This window comes from Colossoma macropomum, unplaced genomic scaffold, assembly GCF_904425465.1.
Source record: "Colossoma macropomum unplaced genomic scaffold, Colossoma_macropomum, whole genome shotgun sequence".
NCBI classification, from domain to species: Eukaryota; Metazoa; Chordata; class Actinopteri; order Characiformes; family Serrasalmidae; genus Colossoma; species Colossoma macropomum.
The window spans coordinates 20881465-20899757 of NW_023494798.1; the positions used below are offsets into that span (position 1 = coordinate 20881465).

General features: G+C 39.6%; 1 protein-coding gene across 2 annotated transcripts; it reads right to left on the minus strand.

Moving 5' to 3' along the window:
- Positions 1 to 848: 848 nt before the first annotated feature.
- On the minus strand, positions 849 to 16273 carry impdh1a (IMP (inosine 5'-monophosphate) dehydrogenase 1a). Of its 2 annotated transcripts, XM_036585605.1 has the most exons (16): positions 16116 to 16273; positions 15107 to 15205; positions 12084 to 12132; positions 9089 to 9190; positions 8932 to 9006; positions 8585 to 8791; positions 8353 to 8440; positions 7570 to 7769; positions 6985 to 7075; positions 6769 to 6864; positions 6482 to 6625; positions 4734 to 4878; positions 4468 to 4611; positions 3936 to 4019; positions 2852 to 2868; positions 849 to 1644 (listed from the first exon to the last, which is right to left on the minus strand). In XM_036585605.1, the coding sequence occupies exons 2-16, from the start codon at positions 15202 to 15204 to the stop codon at positions 1544 to 1546; spliced, it is 1641 nt and encodes a 546-aa protein (XP_036441498.1). In that variant the 5' UTR covers position 15205; positions 16116 to 16273; the 3' UTR covers positions 849 to 1543. The 2 variants fall into 2 exon arrangements, with proteins under 2 accessions (XP_036441498.1, XP_036441499.1); XM_036585606.1 differs by lacking the exon at positions 2852 to 2868 and having other exon boundaries at positions 1505 to 1644.
- Positions 16274 to 18293: the final 2020 nt, after the last annotated feature.

Genomic DNA, 18293 nt, shown 5'->3' on the forward strand with positions numbered 1-18293 from the left:
TTCATTATCTCTGACCACGGATTATATACGGCAAGCTTCCTTAGCTCTATCTGTGCTTTACATAGCTACAGAACAGGGATTTGATTATTTGAGAGCTCATTTTAGGCCTTCTTATAAAACAGTGGCCTAGTGGCTACTTTTTCACTTAAAGAAACTATACATGATATCTTCATTTCTTCACCTCAGCAGAAGAATGTTGTCAAAAATAATACAGGAACATTCAACAAAATAAAGTATTATAATAAAATAGACTTATTTTAGCAGATTCTCTTCCAAACAGGTTCTGTACAAATTTAGGGAATCGTCTGACTTGTCATATACATTTCATTTAAACAGTGACTTAGACAAAAGGACAGTCAGACATATCAACACCATCAAAGTACACATCCGTACATTACATCGTTGCTTTGATTGAAAGAATGAATAATAATCATTATATAATCATTGTATAGCAATTCAATTTCTTACACAGCAAAGTATCACTCTTGATATTACAATAAGCAAATGTATAAAACTAACATTTTTCTTACACCATTAACCAAATAACTACACCATGTTACGCATCCAGGAAAAGCAAACTGTACAGTGACGCTCTACTCGGGTCCAAGTCACCCACACAGGAATGTTTAATGCCTAATAAGAAAACTGTTTTCATTACATTACCGTCACTGCAGCCACTTATTAGTATATTTTTGTTCTTGACAAATCATATGTCAATGTACTTTATTATATGCCAATATTTCTAATTGTCAAGACTCAGGGTCTCACAATGTCTGAATGAAAAACTACAATAAATTCCAATCTGAGAGTTCTCTCATGTGACATCTTAGTTCTACACTTTGCTTTCATTCATAAGGCGAGCAGGTTGAGGGGATCCCTGATTTTAAGGCTAATTCTTAGCTTCTGGTTCCATATTCTTAGCTGGCTAAAGGGAGAACCTTAGAAGCATTCTGAAATAAGCAGCTTGTGAACTAGCCCACATGCTCTTTTTCAGTGGTTTACATTCACATAAACCTTATTACTTTTAGCTTGCCATTCGCAGCCTTACATACAGTCCCCCTTAGTGCCTTAAAAACCAGTCACGTCACAGTATCAGAGCTTATTGCTAGTAGGCCCACAGATAAGACTTTTGGTTACAGTGGCCACAATATAAATTATAGTCAAAGAAAAGGAGTCTGTGTTTCTTGCAGAGTGCCATGGTGAGGAAGTTACAGTATGTGGTGCCACAGTGCTTGATATTTGAAAGCATTAGATTGTTTATACTAACCTGTGAGGTCTATCATACACTGAGGACATGACAGGACTGTCATACACAGCACAAGCCAAGAGACCCCACTGATACAGTTTCACGCAATAGAAAGAGCAGAAAGTGCACAGTAATGTTCAGGTCTGTGTTATGAGGTCAGCGTGCAGGTACCTGCACTGCTGCTGCTGGACCAAACTCCAGATCACAGCAGGTAAGGAACAACAGACCACCTTTTCTTCAGAGAAGGATGACCGGGGGGAAGGAGGGAGGATGGGAGAAGTGAAGGATGTGTAAGGATCACATGAATCCGTTGTGTTTGGTCACAGTTGGGGTAGGAACATTGGGGAATGCTCTCATCTGGCCTCTGCTGCCACCCTCAGTATAACCGCTTCTCATAACTACATCAAAAAGACAAAAAACATTATTAACATCCAAAGAGAAAATAATGAAAAAGGAGAGAAAGTATGATGAAAGTTAGAAAGAAGAGAAAGCATGCATTTATTATTTGTTAATTATTATTATTTGCCAATTTTAAACATTTCAGCTCTTAGAGGTTGCAGTTTTCATAGGCTTTAACAAAAGCACAGCTCACTAAAACAGACATTTTCAGAAGCACATTTGGGTGCATAACAGAAAGTGGAGATATTTTATTATGATTTTAATTTGAAAAGTTACTGTTACTGCATATCATTTTGTTTTGCTATGTTTCTGTCATTTCTTGACATTGAAAAAAGCAGAAAAGTGCAGACTCTAAGCCAGGGCTGCCCAAAATGTGGCCAATTGGCCAATGTGGACGTTTAATTTGACCTTCAAGAAAGTTACCCTAACACAGCTCACCTCACCCAATGAGAGAGCATATTTTGTACTTTTCTATTTCTTATTTTCTTTCAAAATTTGTATTTTTAAAGGATTTTAGTAACAAAAAGTAGTGTAATATAAAAAACATTCTTAAAAACCCAATTTATAACCTGCCCATCTTCTTTATCTGTATAATGCTTTGTCTTTTTGGTCCTCAGCCCACCACAAACATAGCACTTTGGACCCCCAAGGCAAAACATTTGGGCACCCCTGCTTTAAACTAAAGAATGTAAATCACACACACATATAATAACCTACTATGTAAATTTACTACGTAATTCCATTTGAACAGTATAGAAAAATGACAATAATAAATATCAGCTTTAAAAGATTAAAGTAAATGTCATTGTACTGCTGTACATATAGCAGCACTTGGACGTAGAAATGATCTGATATGTTCTGACACTCCTCCAGTGACTACTGATTAAAGTTAAAAGTATAGGTTGGTCAAAAATGCTTGTTGCAATAAATGAATGTTAGCAAGGCAGAAACTCTGCTTAATGTTTTCAAAAATAGCATTTTTAGCCAAATTATCCCTTTAACAGAGTACAGGTTGGGTACAGACACAGGGCTTCAGAGCTGCAGAAGGACATCGGGATCATCTACACAAGACATTATAGGGAGAGATGGGCCTTAAGGAAGAAAAAGTGAACTTCACTAAAGGTCCTAAATCTCACTAAATATATAATACAATCCCCTCCACCACTGGTTACAACAGAGGCACAGACATGAGGACTGAGTACTTACATGGCACAAAAGAATATCTACGATGAGTGCATAAAAGAAAGGAGAAGAAGACAATTTCACATGTAAACTCTACAATTCCATCAGAAGGTATGGGGATGTAGTCTTTTGGGAGGACAGCAAAAACTAAGAGGGGATTGCTGAGTGTCTGAACTCTAGGCTTTAAGAATGATCTCAACAGGTGTGCTACTGATGAAGTTTGTTTCTATCTTGCTGCCCTCTCCATAATTTTTTCGCCTGGTTAGAGTAAGTAAGTAAATAGCATAATGTAAAATTTTAGTAGAGCATTCAGCATGCAGCTTAGTGTGCAGAACTGTATCTTATATATTGTACAAAGTTTTAAGTTAATGGACCCTTTTCATGATAATGAACATCCAGGGCTAATTTTGCAAACCAAGATTAAGCCCTGACTGACAAAGATTTGTCAATTGTAATTCATCATTGACTCTACAGTTTAATACAAGGCTTAATCAATGACTGGGAAATTCCCCCTAAATCTAAGTCAATTGTGCCAGCTAAGGCAGGATCTACTGTATTTCTGCTATCCTACGTTAAAACTGCGCCAGAGTTTAGCATGGTTAGTGTTTTGCCTGGACAGAAACGGTGCAGGATTCCTGTTTTCCAGGACCTGAATTCCCCATGCCTGATATAAGGAATCAGTCATTAAGACATTAAAAAGTTAATAGTTTGAGGATACTAGTTTGGTACTTTTAGCTTGACGTCTTATTGTAGATGGCATTTGCACAGCAGATGAATACATAGTTACCTAAATCTGAAACTCCTGAAAAAGTGCCTTCAAGCAGCTTGACTTCCATATGGATTTCAGGAGAAGCCTATGGAGTTCTGAATTACTACTCACAAAACTGTGCATGAAATAAACAGAAAAGGGTCCAAAAACTATGAGAACAAACAGATAAGGCTATTCCTCAGTCTCAGCACCTGTGTGTCCTGAGCACTCTTTGTAGTGCTGCATAAGAGCTGATGTAGTGTTCACTGAGCACGGCAGGATTAAGAAGGAGCCACAGAGACACGGTCACTGAGGGGCCAGGATGGTAAAATGGAGAGAACAGAGACGATGGACACTTACGAGTGCAGGCCATGGACGCCCCCTTCCACCTGAGCAGACATAGTCCTCTTCTCAAACTTCAGCTCTCCAGAGTACATCATAGAACTACATATACAACAAAAAGAGCATCACACACACAAACACACACATCTCCTCACTAAGACACAGTTTGCAGAATCTTTGTGAAATGGATTTTGCTGTCTGGTTCAGAGTGTGGCTGCCTTGCATGCAAGTGTGTCAATGAACATTTTTAAAATAAAGCATTACACAAAAAAATTCACACGGGTGGACAGAAAGACATATAATCATGGACTTTCCATTCCTGCCATTCTTAACCCCATAAACTATTGATTTATTGATGTTAAGACTTATTCAGTATCTGCTATGAATTATTTGGCAACTACTGTGAAACTAATATGTATAGTGATAACAGTGAGGAAGTCAAATGAAGGCCCCTTGTAGTTTAAGGAGTTAAGGACTTAATATCCGTCATTAGCCTTGTGGCATCACCTCTACAGTCCTCCAAAGAGATTAAGCTGAGTCATGCTCTTACCGCAAGATTGACAGGCTCTTTGCTCCAATATCCTGGCAGCCATGTTGGATTCCAGCAATGAGGTATGGGACAAATTTATGGATTGAACCTTTATCCTGAACCGAGCCAGATACTCCCTGAGCTACCTTCACCTTATCACCTTCACTGTAACACACACATTCACAAACACATACATTCAGACATGTAGAGAACACAGACAAAATCTTACACTTATACTTATAATCTTTTACATCCATACGTGTGCGTTTGTGTGAGTATGTACATACCTGAAGTAGCGCTTCTGGCTACCACTGTTCTTCTCCATGGCATCCAGAGAGCCCATACCACGGTACTTCTTCAACCGTACTCCATCAGAGAAAAAATACTCCCCAGGTGCTTCTGTCGTGGCTGCTAGCAAGGAGCCCATCATCACTGTTACATAATAGGTAAAAGGAAATAGATAAGAGGAAAGCAGTTAAAAAGACACCAAGGACAGCAGAGAAATAAACAGACAGAAAGCCATTAACTAACTGAACGGACTGCCCTGTGGTGATTAAGCTGCATATGTATTAGGGCCTGATCAATACATCATTTGGCTGATAACAAGGTTCCACAGGTTTATCCACCTTTGCCAAAAGCCTAAAGTACTAATAACTAATAAAGTTCAGAAATATAATACTGTCTTGAACAACAGTCAACATGCTGCAAAGAACAACCAGCTGTAAAGTGAGGTGAATTTTGCTGGTTATACGGCTAAACTGTCAGGCGCTAGTTACTAACTTTATGAATGCAGGGTCTTGCCTGACCATCACACTGAGCTATTCATTCCTTCAAGACAGCAGTTGTTTGTGCTTAAAATTGTCATACAATTTCACATAATAAACAGCTATCGGTCAGTATAGAACTGCTTAACTAAAACTATTGGGGTCTGTTTAATGAGCCCTTATCAAGGAAAACTAAATTTCCCTTGAAAAAAAAGTTTTGTCTAAAACATTAACATTGTTTCAAAATGTACTGTTCACTGACCAGTCCATGTATGGAAACTAAGCTCCAAAAATAGTCCTTTTTGAATGCACTGTTGTTTGTTGATGTCTGTTTGTGATATATTTATATATAGTGCAAAAGATCTGAGAACCTCAGAAAATTACAGTTAAAAAGCTATTTATTTCCTCAGTAAATATTTATTTACTAAGAAAAACATTTATATTAGAATAAATACAAAAGACATTAATTCAGTAAGAAGTGGTTTTGTTGATGGGTTTGTTTAACCATTCCAAACCTCTCCACACTAGCACTCCAGTACTATTTGTAGTTATCGTCCAATACCTAGTTTGGCTCAATCAATACTAGATTTGACAACAACTGTCAAATCAGGTGTAATGCAGATGGAATTTAATAACTATATGTGGTGGCTGGGGGCATCAAGGAGAAATCTACAACCAGAGATCAACTACTTTTTTGAAGATAAGAATAGGAAATACTATTATTTTTACTGTATTTATGTTTACTTGCAAGCAAAAACACACTTACTGCTGAGATAGGTGTTTTTAATGTGCTTAAGTGAGTAATATTTTTGCACTGTAAATGCACCTATACAGCCCATTCTTAGCCTCGCCATTTCACAATCAAGATAAAGGAGTTTCAGCTATGCTGCTTTTTGAATGAGGCACAATACGGGACAGCCAAACAAAACAGAGGTCATTTACACATCAGTCTTAAATGTGCTGTAACATAAACACTTAATTTTAAGGGATAAAGAGAGGTTTGAAAACTTCATGGTAAAAATTAAAAAACACATACACCCACAAAAATGTGGCCTTCAATAGGAAAACAATAAATCAAGAAAAATATATGGGTCTTTTCATTTTTGACCATGGCTATAAAGTTATATCAGCTGATATGAGTTATCAGAAATTTTAGGCCTTTAAAATCAGTACTGATAACAAAATGTTCATATTGATCCAGCCCAGGTACATATCCCTTAAATGCATCCCAAACTTGTAGTTTAAATGCACTAGATCATCAGAATAGACACCTGTGGATGCTCCCAGAGCCAGAGCCTTCACTACATGCCCAACTGTCTGAATGCCACCATCAGCGATGACTGGCACGCCAAAACGGCGAGCGTACTCTGCCACCTTATAGACAGAGGTGCCCTGGGGTCTCCCACATGCCATCACTGCAGAAAAAACACACACAGTGTCACAGATCTATTTTACAAAGAGCATCATAACATAATTTTCAAAATAAAAAATAACATTATACAAACAATACACAACATTACTCAATTATATAGTGACACCCATACATGTATATACCCACCTTCCTGTGTGATGCAGATGGATCCACAGCCCATGCCCACTCTAAGAGCATCCACACCAGCATCAATTAAATTCTTAGCCTGAGCCGCTGTTACAACTACACAGAGGCAGAGAGAAACAAAAAAATACATGAAAAGAACCAAGTAATTTTAATTTACATTGGCTTTAATCCTCTCTGTATCTACAAAAAATGGAAAGGTAAAAAATAATAACTCACCATTGCCCCCCACCACCTGTAGCTCAGGGTATTTCTGTTTAATATAGTTGATCATGCTGATTTGAAACACTGAGTTTCCCTGAGATGAGTCCTGTAAGACACATACAGAGACAACAGGCATAACTCACTACAATCATTCCCGAGTCCTATTCATATACAGTCCCACAGGAAAGAACAAGATAAGAAATACTAGCTCAAGAGCTCTTAACTCCCGTTCTGGGCACCCACTGCCTTGCACTACTTAAAATATTCCCTACTGCATCACAACTAATCCAGCTCACGAAGAACTTGATAATTAGCTGATGAGTTGGATCAGGCGTGTTGGCACAGGGAATACTGGATGCCAGAGAAGAATTGCTTCTAGTTCTGTACTGTCCCCTGGATGTTTTTTCAAGAATCATTTTTGTAAATATGCAAGTGTGAAGAACCTTTTACAAGTTTTCACACTGATTAAAGATTTTTCCTAGAACTGTATGTCCAATGCAAGAATTATTTGGGAACATTTATCATTGAGAGTGCACTCAGGTCTCATGAAAGTGTAAAGATGCTGCCTAAATCACAGTCCTTTTAAAAGTCCAAACCTACCAGCACCACCACGTCCACTCCTGCCTGCATGAGCAGATCCAGTCGGTACTTGTCGTCCTCACGGGTACCGATAGCGGCACCGCACAGCAGCTGTTTACGGGAGTCTTTGGAGGCCAGAGGGTAGTCTCTGTTCTTCTTCAGATCAGTGCGGGCAATTATAGCAACCAGCTCATCACTGTCATTCACGATGGGCAGCTTACCTGTGATCAACAAAACTCATTGTCAGTGCACCAGCGGAGATCTGAAAATGAATGGCGCTCAGCTAAGCAAAGGTGAAAAGGAGTATCATCATTGTTCATCATTTGAACACAGCAGGTGTTCTTTGCATTGTGTGAACGTTTCATGACGATTGGGCCGATATAAATGCTCCAAAATTACTTGTGAAAAATCTCTTTACAATATTGTGTGTATTTTGTACCTTTTAAAAATAAATGCCAAAAATGTTCTTTGAAGCAACGGCAATGAAGAACAACATTTGATTCCCTAAAGAACAAATAGAACCAATATTATAAATGAGATATGCAAGTGTGAAAAAGCTATAAAGTTTGAAGAACCTCCACATACTGTAATGTAAACTTTCTATACCAATTAAAGGTTCGAGCCAATAACCATTTAGCCCTTATCATATGAGAGAGAGTATGTATGCTATTTTGAGCATGAATATGCACTATTTTTGTATTTATACCTGTGTCAAAAGTGCTAGAACGTAATTAAGAATTTCCTACAGTACTATGTAAAGTTCTGTGTGTATGACAATAAAGAACTTGAAATAAACAAGCATACCTTTTTTGCTGCGCTGCAGGATGTCGTTGGCCTCTTTTAGCGTAACACCTGCTGGTGCAACTACTAAATCCTCCCTCTTTGTCATCGCCTGGATTTAAAAGATCACAAATTCACAGCAATTGCAATTTAAAGAACTTTACATAGAGTGGCCTTGCTATTGATGAGTACTTCCATACTCTAAAGCAAGACGACTCATCTGTCATAAGTTAATAATCAAAGATAAACCACAAACCTCTTCCAACGGTCTGTCATAGTCCTTCTCTGAGAGGAAGTCGATGTCTCGTGATGTAACGATGCCCACCAGCTTGCTGCCCATCTTGCCAGTTTCTGTAATGGGGATTCCGGAGAAGCCGTGCCAGACCTTAGCCTCAAATACATCCCCCACCGTGTGCCGGGGACTCATCACAACTGGATCTGTGATAAAACCCTGCTCGAATTTCTGCCATAATATACAAAACACTCTACTGATTATAGGCCTCAGTGAAGCGTGAGAGAAAATTAGATTCAGTTTCTTCATAATAGGCTTAATAATTCAATCTAATTACACTCATCTTGTAGCACTGAGATTGTTCCACTCACCTTAACTTTCCGAACCTCATTTGCTTGGAATTCTGGAGTGCAGTTGTGATGGATGATCCCAATCCCACCCATGAGCTAACGCACAAATCAGCAGAAGGTCATGAGAATGAACTACATTTTTGTATTACTTCACTTTTTGTTTGTGTATCGTACTCACAGCCATAGCAATGGCCATGGAAGACTCGGTCACAGTGTCCATTGGTGAAGAAATGAGAGGGGTCTTCAGGGTTATCTTCCGAGTCAGGGCAGAGGTCAGATCCTAAATGACATCACATTTGAAAATGCCAGTTACCTTTCACATTAGGTGAATATTTCATGACAAATGGACCGATAAAAAAGGTTCAAAATTCATTTTGTTAAGAATGTTTTTATTTTTCCTTTCTCTATGAACTTACTGTTTCAGAGACACAATGTGTTCTAATAATAGTGATGATATGTTTGTCATCCACCAACACTATAAATTACACAAAGAAAAGAACTTGATTGTGGTTAGAAAATGTCTCTGATGCTAACAACCCCTAAATACAGTATTGCTCAAAAGTCAGAGAACTTTATTTATTTAATTTCCACTCAAAACAGTCACTGAGTACAAGTTATTCATTTTTCAGCAAATTTTCCTGAGGAGATTAGATATGAGATAATCCAGTTGCATGAGGAAGGTGAAAACCAGACAGGAGTTTCCAAAACTAGAACTGAAAGATGACTAAAACGTAAGGCTCCTAACAACAGTGCAAGACATGGTAGACCACCAAAACTGTCACCTTTAGATAAACAGTACCTGCTTTCATCTTTTAGAGAGAGGAACAAATTAAACTCCACTGTTGCTTCAGATTTGTCTAAAAGGTGAAGCTATCAAGACGTTATTGAAAAAAGTGAATAGACAAAAAAAAAGAAAATTCGCAAATCAAACAAAGAAGCTTCTCAGAACAATGGACTGACCACCCCAGAGTCCAGACCTCAACATCACTGATTGTGGTTGAGATTACTTGGATTGTGAGAAGCAGAAAATGTAACCAACTTCTAAGACTTTGAAGATGAAAACTGACGAAAAACTGAGAGCAAGTCTTTTGAAGCTGTGATAAAGGCCAAGGTTGAACACACTAAACACTGTAAAATTTGAGATATTTATATTTAGTTGTTTAAGCTCCTATCTCCTATTTGCTATCTCCCCCTCTCTCTCTTCTATTCATCTTCCTCTAGCTGAATTTGAAGTGCAAAACATAAGCACTGCTCACCATCTAAATTAGCAGGGCACTAATTTAGCCTCCCAAACATACACTACCAATTTCTCTTGCCAGCGCACATAAACACTTCAGAGACACAATTAAGCTCATGATCAAAACAGCAACTGAGCCAAGTCAGCACAAGATCAGCAGTTACACCTAATAACATATTAATTGTAAATTATTACTTACATCCTAAAGGGCCCATATCCCAAAGTTTACTGAATTTTATTTTTCCATGAAGACCACTTGTGACACTTGTATGGATTTATGTAACAAAACAGTCATAATTAATTTTTACATGTCTATTTTCCAACCTCATTTTATCCCTATGAATTAAACAATTAAAGTTAATGTACTTTTAAATTTTATATATGTGAACCTCTTAAAATCTCGTTTATTACTCAGGAACTACAGGGACTTCCCTAATGGAGGACTATTCTTAGGTTATAGAAATGTGTAATAAAACTTTGGGCCCAATTGTGGGTGCATGGCCATTTAAGGGGTTAATAAGGTCTGCTTTGATTGGCTTCCATGTATTATGCTGCATTCAAAAAGCAGCCCAGGCTGAAACACTCTGTGGCATGCGCCCGCCCCCCGGGCCCCGACGATGACGGCCGCGAGAGTCGGCAGGAAGGCGGGGCCCGAACACCCAGCGGCGACGAACCTCGGCCAGGGCGGCAGGAAGAGAGCCGCGAGTGTGGAGGGGGCGGAGCGAAAAGCCCGAGCTCTTCGGAGTGGCGCAGAGTGACGGCGGGAGGAGGAAGACGACGACGGTGCCGGTAACGAGAGGCACCAGGGGAAGGAGCGAGTCCCGAGCTCCGCCGCCTGGGCCCCGCCCCCTGTTACGCAGCGAGGCCGCGCCACTACACCTCACCTTCGACCCGGGCGGCTGAGCCGCCAGCTGGGGGCGGTGACGAGGAGGCGGAGCAGCGAGCTCTCGTTCCCTCTCGGCTCAGGTGCTCGAGCGCCTTTTAAAAGAGCTGAGAGGGAACAGAGAGAGAGAGAGAGAGGGACACGCAGCAGCAGCAAGAGACTGAGGAGCTGGAAAGCTCCTTATTGAGGCTAAAGGGACTGAAGCCACTGAAGAGTGGCCAGCTTAGGTTCTTTGTATTGTTTGGGTTTGTCTGTTTTTGGTTGTTTTGGATTAAAGAGATGGCTGCTGCAACCCTAAACCCTGCCTCCAGCGTCCTCCTTGAGCCCGGAGTAGCACATGCCGTGCTACACACTCCTTATAACTTTAACACTAAGCTGATGCAGGCTGAATAGGTGGATACGTGGAAATGCATTCATGTTTTGTGACTTCACAAAAACAGTGAAGCTGCTAAGTTTCTATATTTGGACTGCATGGACTGGGAGTGAATATTATGCTTAGATACTCTCTTTTATTAAAAAAAAAGCAAAGAAAATGTAATTTTCCATGAAATAGGCTCTTTAAGCATCTAAAAGAAACCAAACTTGCAACTTTCATTGGTCTATTACATACAGAGGCATTTGAGTCTCAGTCCTCTTCTCACCCACTCTCATGTGCTTACACACACCTACACACAAACACACACTCCTCAGCCTCCCTGCCTGTGAGAACATGTCCTATACATCTGGGATTTTAACACCACCTGAGCCTCTCATTTGCACAGCTCATTTGCACTCTCTCACCCCTTTCCACCGTCCCATAACCAGCTGTATATCTAACGCTCCATTCACTGCTTCGCTTTGATTTCAGTTTGCACAGCAACTGACTCAGCTTTTCCATCTCAGAGCCGACAGAGGAGACCTTTAGCTCACAATTTAATTAGGAAAATTCCCCCTCACTGAACCAAATGTACTGTATTTACTAAATGTATTATATTTACCGAACACACATATAATTAAGTCCTCGAGGGAAATATAAGGAACCCAGGCTCAGCAACATGTTCCAAGAGTACTCACCACTTCATCAGAGGTGAAGTCGATGAACCCAGGCAGGATTAGGAAATCACTGAGGCAAAGAAAAAAGGGACATTAGGGCCTCGGTTAGTTCAGAATAACATCAGTGAGAGCAGAAATAATGTTAGATAGACAGACATGCACTAGAACTGTTTTCAATAAAAAAAAATGTTGATGGTGCATAATGAAACGTATTCTATTTCAGTACTATTACTCTACAGACTTCACAGATTTCAGTTAATTTTTAGGAAGCTGAAAAAGTGAAGACATTTTAGAGAATGATGAACAGAGCTGTACATGATTAACATCCAGAATGCCTTGTATTTGAAACATGGTAATCAGATGTCAGACAGATGGCTTAGCAAGAAATGACAATAAATAGATCATTTTTATCACTTTTATATTTTTTATCATTTAACACTGTCTTGGTGTACTCAAAAGAATAAAAAATAAAATCATTCATTTTGAAACATCCCAAAATATGCTGTCTATCTATAGTATTTCAGTATACAATGTAAGCTATTATTTAATAAAATAACAGCAATTATTAATATTACAGGTTATTAACCCTTTAAAATCCCAGGCTTATAATATACTAAAGTTTTTAGATTATTCAGTAAATGCAGGGACTTCAGTGCAAACTGGCTGAGCTAATCTTAGGTTACAGAAGTGTGTAACAAAACTTTGGGCCTGCCTGTGGGTCCATGGCCATGTAAGGGGTTAATATGTAACTAGTGTACATACATTGCCCATCAAAAGTTTGACGACACTATTTTCTTTTCAAATTTTCATTTTCTTGGTATTACTTCAAGTAAGAAAAAAATGACTGCAAAGGTTTTGTTAACATAAAGCAGCTATGTGCTAAAACTGAGTATATTCTGCAGATACTCAGTCATCAAAGTGTCTTCCTTGGTATGAAGAGCAGGTTTATAGTAATGACAACAGTTTCCTTTCCAAACTATTGTTAAAGCACAGGTTGAATCTTGCTTCAAAGGCAGTTTAAACACCTGTAATCACAACAAAGAGAGAAATATGTGGGGTTTGGCATTATTCCCAAGATAGCACTGTCACTAATATTGTCACATATGTGACAAGTTAGATATTACTTTGCTCAAAATAAGCTTGGTATGTGTTTGCACATCAACAAAGAAAGCATGCTTAGCTGTATTAAACACATTTTGAACAGCTGTGTCACCAAATCTTTTATGATGAGTACAAATGACACCTGTCTAATTCTCATTGTATATTGCAGTGAAGCAAATTACACACAAAATGGCCTTGGACCCAACAAACCAGATGTAAAAATCAATCCTCACAGGTTTGGCTGAGTGTGAGGAGAGTGTGAGCTCCTCCTACAGCCACTTTTTACCAGCAGAAGGTGAACAGTACGGACTTAGACACACTTGTTCAAGTGATTTTCCATGTCCTAAGTGTAACCACTTTCCATCACTGCTTATAATTACAATTGCAGTATAGTTGTTTGAGCAGAAGGCACAGATATGAGCATAATGTCAGTGTAATAAGATATTTTTGTTTCTTTGATTTAGCAACTTCATAGTAGAAAGAAACGTAATTCTTGACCATTTCCTATAGACCCATTCATCAAAGGCCATCTGGTGTTTTCAAATAGTGCAAAACAAAATTATGTAGGATACAGTGATACGAGGAGCAGTGACGTATTTTCCAGTGTGTGACTTGTCAGCAAGTGTGTGCGCTTGTGTATGATGATCCGGTACTGTAAAGAGTTACATAATCTACTTAAGAGTATGGCGCCCAGAGACGTCCTGTTAATGTTCTTAACTGTGTCATCACCACACAGTGTCTCTGTGAAAGCAGCATTACCGTCAGACCAGAGGACAGGAGAGACACACAGGCAGCCAAAGGGCGGCCATCAGTAATCTTAACCCTGATGAGGAAATGCATAAGCACATGTTTCAGACAGAGACGCAGAGAGCACAGCAGAACGGCAGGCCCACTGCTGCATTTCAGAGTGTCCTCCAGTCTGTGATCTACCACAGATAAAGCCTCCATTAGGGAAGATTAAAGAATCCGGCCAAGCGGACAGAAATAGACTGAGACCACTGCTCTGCTAATGAGTGGCTAGGAGCACATCTTCATATCTTTGATAATATCATCAAAGGTGGCTATTCCTGTTTGATAGCCGAGACAAGAAAGGCCATGACCTGTTTTTCAGATTTCTCTAAACACCTCTCTCTCTCTCTCTCTCTCTCTCTCTTTGCTCTCTTGTAGGCCTTAGAACCATGAAGTGCTCTGTTTCTATGGATACACTCCGAAGGTTGCCATAGAGCTCAGAGTCATCTCCCTGATAGATGTCTGAAGAAGTGCCTGTCTATAAAACAAGCTGTATACACACCACACTCTTAGCAAAAAAGGGCTCTATATAGTACCAAAAAAGGCTCTATGGCCTGTAACAATTACAGAACCTTTTTTGGTGCTATACAGAATCATACTGAAAAGGTTTATATGAAGGGTCATTCCAGACAAGAACCATTTAACCCTGCTAAGAAGCATTTGCGCATTCAAATGGCTCTTTGAGTTGTCACAGTTCTATATATCACCATTGCCTTTCCTTAAGAACCCTTGAGGAACCACTTTTGTACATGTGTACACCTCAAAAATTAATTGATAAATAAATAAATACATACTTAGTGCTTTTTCAGACTGTTTAAGCCATTGAGAGCTTGTCCTCAAAAAAAATGAGACTTTGTAAAAGTCAAACTTTCTTACAGGCCTACACTCTTAGCAAAAAGGGTTTTATATAGTACCAAAAAAGTTTCTATGGTTTGTAACAATAGCAGAACCCCTTTTGGTGCTATACAGAACCATTTTTTAAGATTCTGAGAACCATATGCAGCAGGTTGAGAACCATTTAACCATGCAAAGAACCATTTATGCATTCAAATAGTTCTTTGATTGTCACAGTTCTATATTTAATCACTGCCTTTACTTTGAAGAGCCATGTATAAAGCTTGAATACAGCAGTGATGAGAGTCAGATAGACTTACTTGTATGTGAGACCGTCTCCTATAGCGAAGAGCTGCTGGGCAGTAAGTCCGTCTTCGGGCACATAGCCTGTCCCTCCACTGATCAGGTAATCAGCCATACTGCAGACACAGACATACAGACCCCTGCACTCATCAGACATACATATCGTTGCGGTTGGAACAAAACTTTGTAAAAGGCTTTATTCCAAAAAGGTCATTTTACAGGGAAAGGAAAAAAGTCCCCAACTTTCGGTGGAAGTTAATGGAACAAGATCTAATTCTAAGATCTTAATTGTTCTGAAATTCTGACAAAGTGTAAGGCCAAATGGCATTTTCAAATCATATTGGAAAAATAAAAAACAACAAAAATAGAGGGACAAGGTTCTGTTCCCACAGCAGTGATATGCTGAAGGCTGAGTGATGACTGAGCGGATAATTACTGGCACAGTTTTCAACACAGTATGACAAAATAAGCAAACAGATAAATAGTTAATTAATACAATCTTATTTGTGCTCGATCTCACAAACAGGTACAAAAACAAGCTAAAGCATTTATTCTAATGATGGGAACATAAGAAAAAAGCTATTACATACAATCAGACCTAGAGAAAGAGAGAATAAAGCAGAAGCTCTGACTCATGAAGCACTCTGGAATGAAAAATAAGGTGAAAGTTGCCAAGTTGAACCTTCCTTAGCACATATAGTGCAGTATCAGACAGCCCTGTATCAGACAGTGGGTCAGTGGGCGTCGCCCTACCGCCCTTTATCATCATTTCCAAGCCTAGCAGCAGCTGTGAGGCTGGGTACTGGATCATTTTTATCCTGATGCTGTAGGCTAGGCTTTCTCCACTCTTTACGCCGTATCCTCATTTATTTCCCATACTCCCCTCACTCGCAGTATGTAAACACGTCAGACCACTAAAGCTCATAAAGCTCACTCACACAGAGATCCTGTCACTGCACTGTAACAGAGCCGTTTACTCCTCTCTGAGTGAAGACGGGTGAGTGTCGCTCTAGTCGGTTTACTCACGTGCTGCAGCGAGAACACAGTCAGCACAGGCGGCGCGCAGAGACGAGCGATTTTAGGGAGTCACTCCTGCTTCATCTCCAACTTCCACTGAGTTTTCCCGTCATCTACTCATCCACGCCACCCAATCACAGGAGCTCACACTGGAACATCTCTCTCTCTCTCTCTCTCTCTCTCTCTCTCTCTCTCTCTCTCTCTCTCTCTCTCTCTCTCTCTCTCTCTGAGCGAACGACAGGACCACCCCCCCCCTCTCTGAGCTACGGAGACCCGCTGGTGACATCCTGTATAAATAAATAAAAAATAATGCGTGGCCACGACTTAATTATCTCATTCCCACGCCTTACTAAGTCATTGCCACGCATTAGGATCTCATTTCCACGCGTTAATAAGACGTGGCCGTGTATTATTTTTATTTATATGGGATGTCACCAGCAGGGCTCCATACTGGGCTCACACTGAAACATCTCCTCCTACGGAGCCCTGCTAGTGACAGCGATATGAATAACAATAATGCTTGGCCATGACTTAGTAAGGTGTGGGAACGAGATCATGCCTTATTAAGCTGCAGTCAAGAAATAATTATCTCATTCCCACGCCTTACTAAGTCGTGGCCATGGCTTCATTATCTTGTTCCCACAGCTTATTAAGTTGTCACGCTTTATTTTTACTTATACGAGATGTCACGAGCAGGGTTTCGAACAGGGGGACATTTTAACCCTCTCTCTCTCTCTCTGCTCTTGCGCTGCTCTTGCAGGTGGAGTGGGGGTGACCCACCCACTGGCCATGTTATAGCCTTTACAGCAGCCCTAGAATTTGAAGTTTATCATGCTAGGAAACAAGATCTCTAACCAAGTAATGTTTATTTCTTTTCCATTGCAGTCATTTTTTGGCACAGTATTCTTGGTGGCTGGTGTGTTATCATTATTGTTATCATTCTGAAACATGCGCTATTTTGAGCTCTATTCTGTTTCTTTGCAGATGTCTGCAGGTTTGCATCCAAAATTTCTTTGGACACTTCGGACTTTATGACCCCATCAGTGAACACAAGCTTACTGACATCACTGTAATAATAACAGCCCCAGACTTTGATGTTTCCACCTCTGTGCTTTACAGTAGCCTCAGTACAGTCTGGAATTCCTCTCCAGACTTTGCCCAAACAAAAAGTCTACCATCAGTTTGATGTTAGGCTAAAAGTTTTTTTTTATTTTTCTCTAAAACAAAAATCACATTGCTAAACATTTTATGAAGTAACTTAAAGAACTTCATGGCAGTTTATCAATGGCTAAATGGCAAAAGTGTCCAAATCCTTGAACTAATATATGGGCAAGGATTTTCAGGCCTGCTCTTTGAGATGCTATTATTTATTGATTTATTTATTACAGTAAGAGTACACATTTATCTGCTTTAAATACACTCATACATACAAAAAACCCACTCACATTTGACTATTTTGGTGAATAACTTCAACCACACTGGCTGTATTTAGGCAAACTGCATATGTGAGACAAAACACATCACTTCTGAAACATAACATTTCAGTTCAGAAGAACCAAAAAATGAGGCTTGTGTCAGAATAATCCTCCTGCCCCAAATGAGTGGTCCAATGGATCCAGAAGAACACCCTAAAAACAAGTCTACCCAGCAGGTTGCATGTTTTACAGTGGGTTGGGCATCTTTCCAACCGAACATTTGTATGTTTGAAGCCATTTTTTTCAGTCATTCTGTAAAAAGCGTTATTATATGATGCTCTGGTTATGGCTGTGTAAATGAGAGCCTTTAATCTGATGCTTCTAAGCAGTTTCACTCTGTTTTTCATAGCAGGATTTTTACTCTAAACCAGAGATTAAGTATAAAATATATAGCACTTTCTTTTTAATGTAATCCTTCATCAGATAGGAATGGGGATAAGAAGGCGAGTGGTCATGTTTGAATGCTGCTGCTACAGCTACTGCAGTATTCCAGAGTTATGTTGTTACAGGTAGTTGTGGTGCTACTATTAAGCTAATGTAATCTTGTTTTGATTCATTTTTAAGCATTATGAGTGAAAAGGTTTTCTCCCCCCCGACCCCCTGACCGTGCTGCTGTTCGGCCTTAGGCTGCACTGGCAGGACTGCATTGCTAAGAGGATTGTATTCATGTCAGTTCCAGGTACAGATTCACTGCACTTTTTTAAAAGCTTTT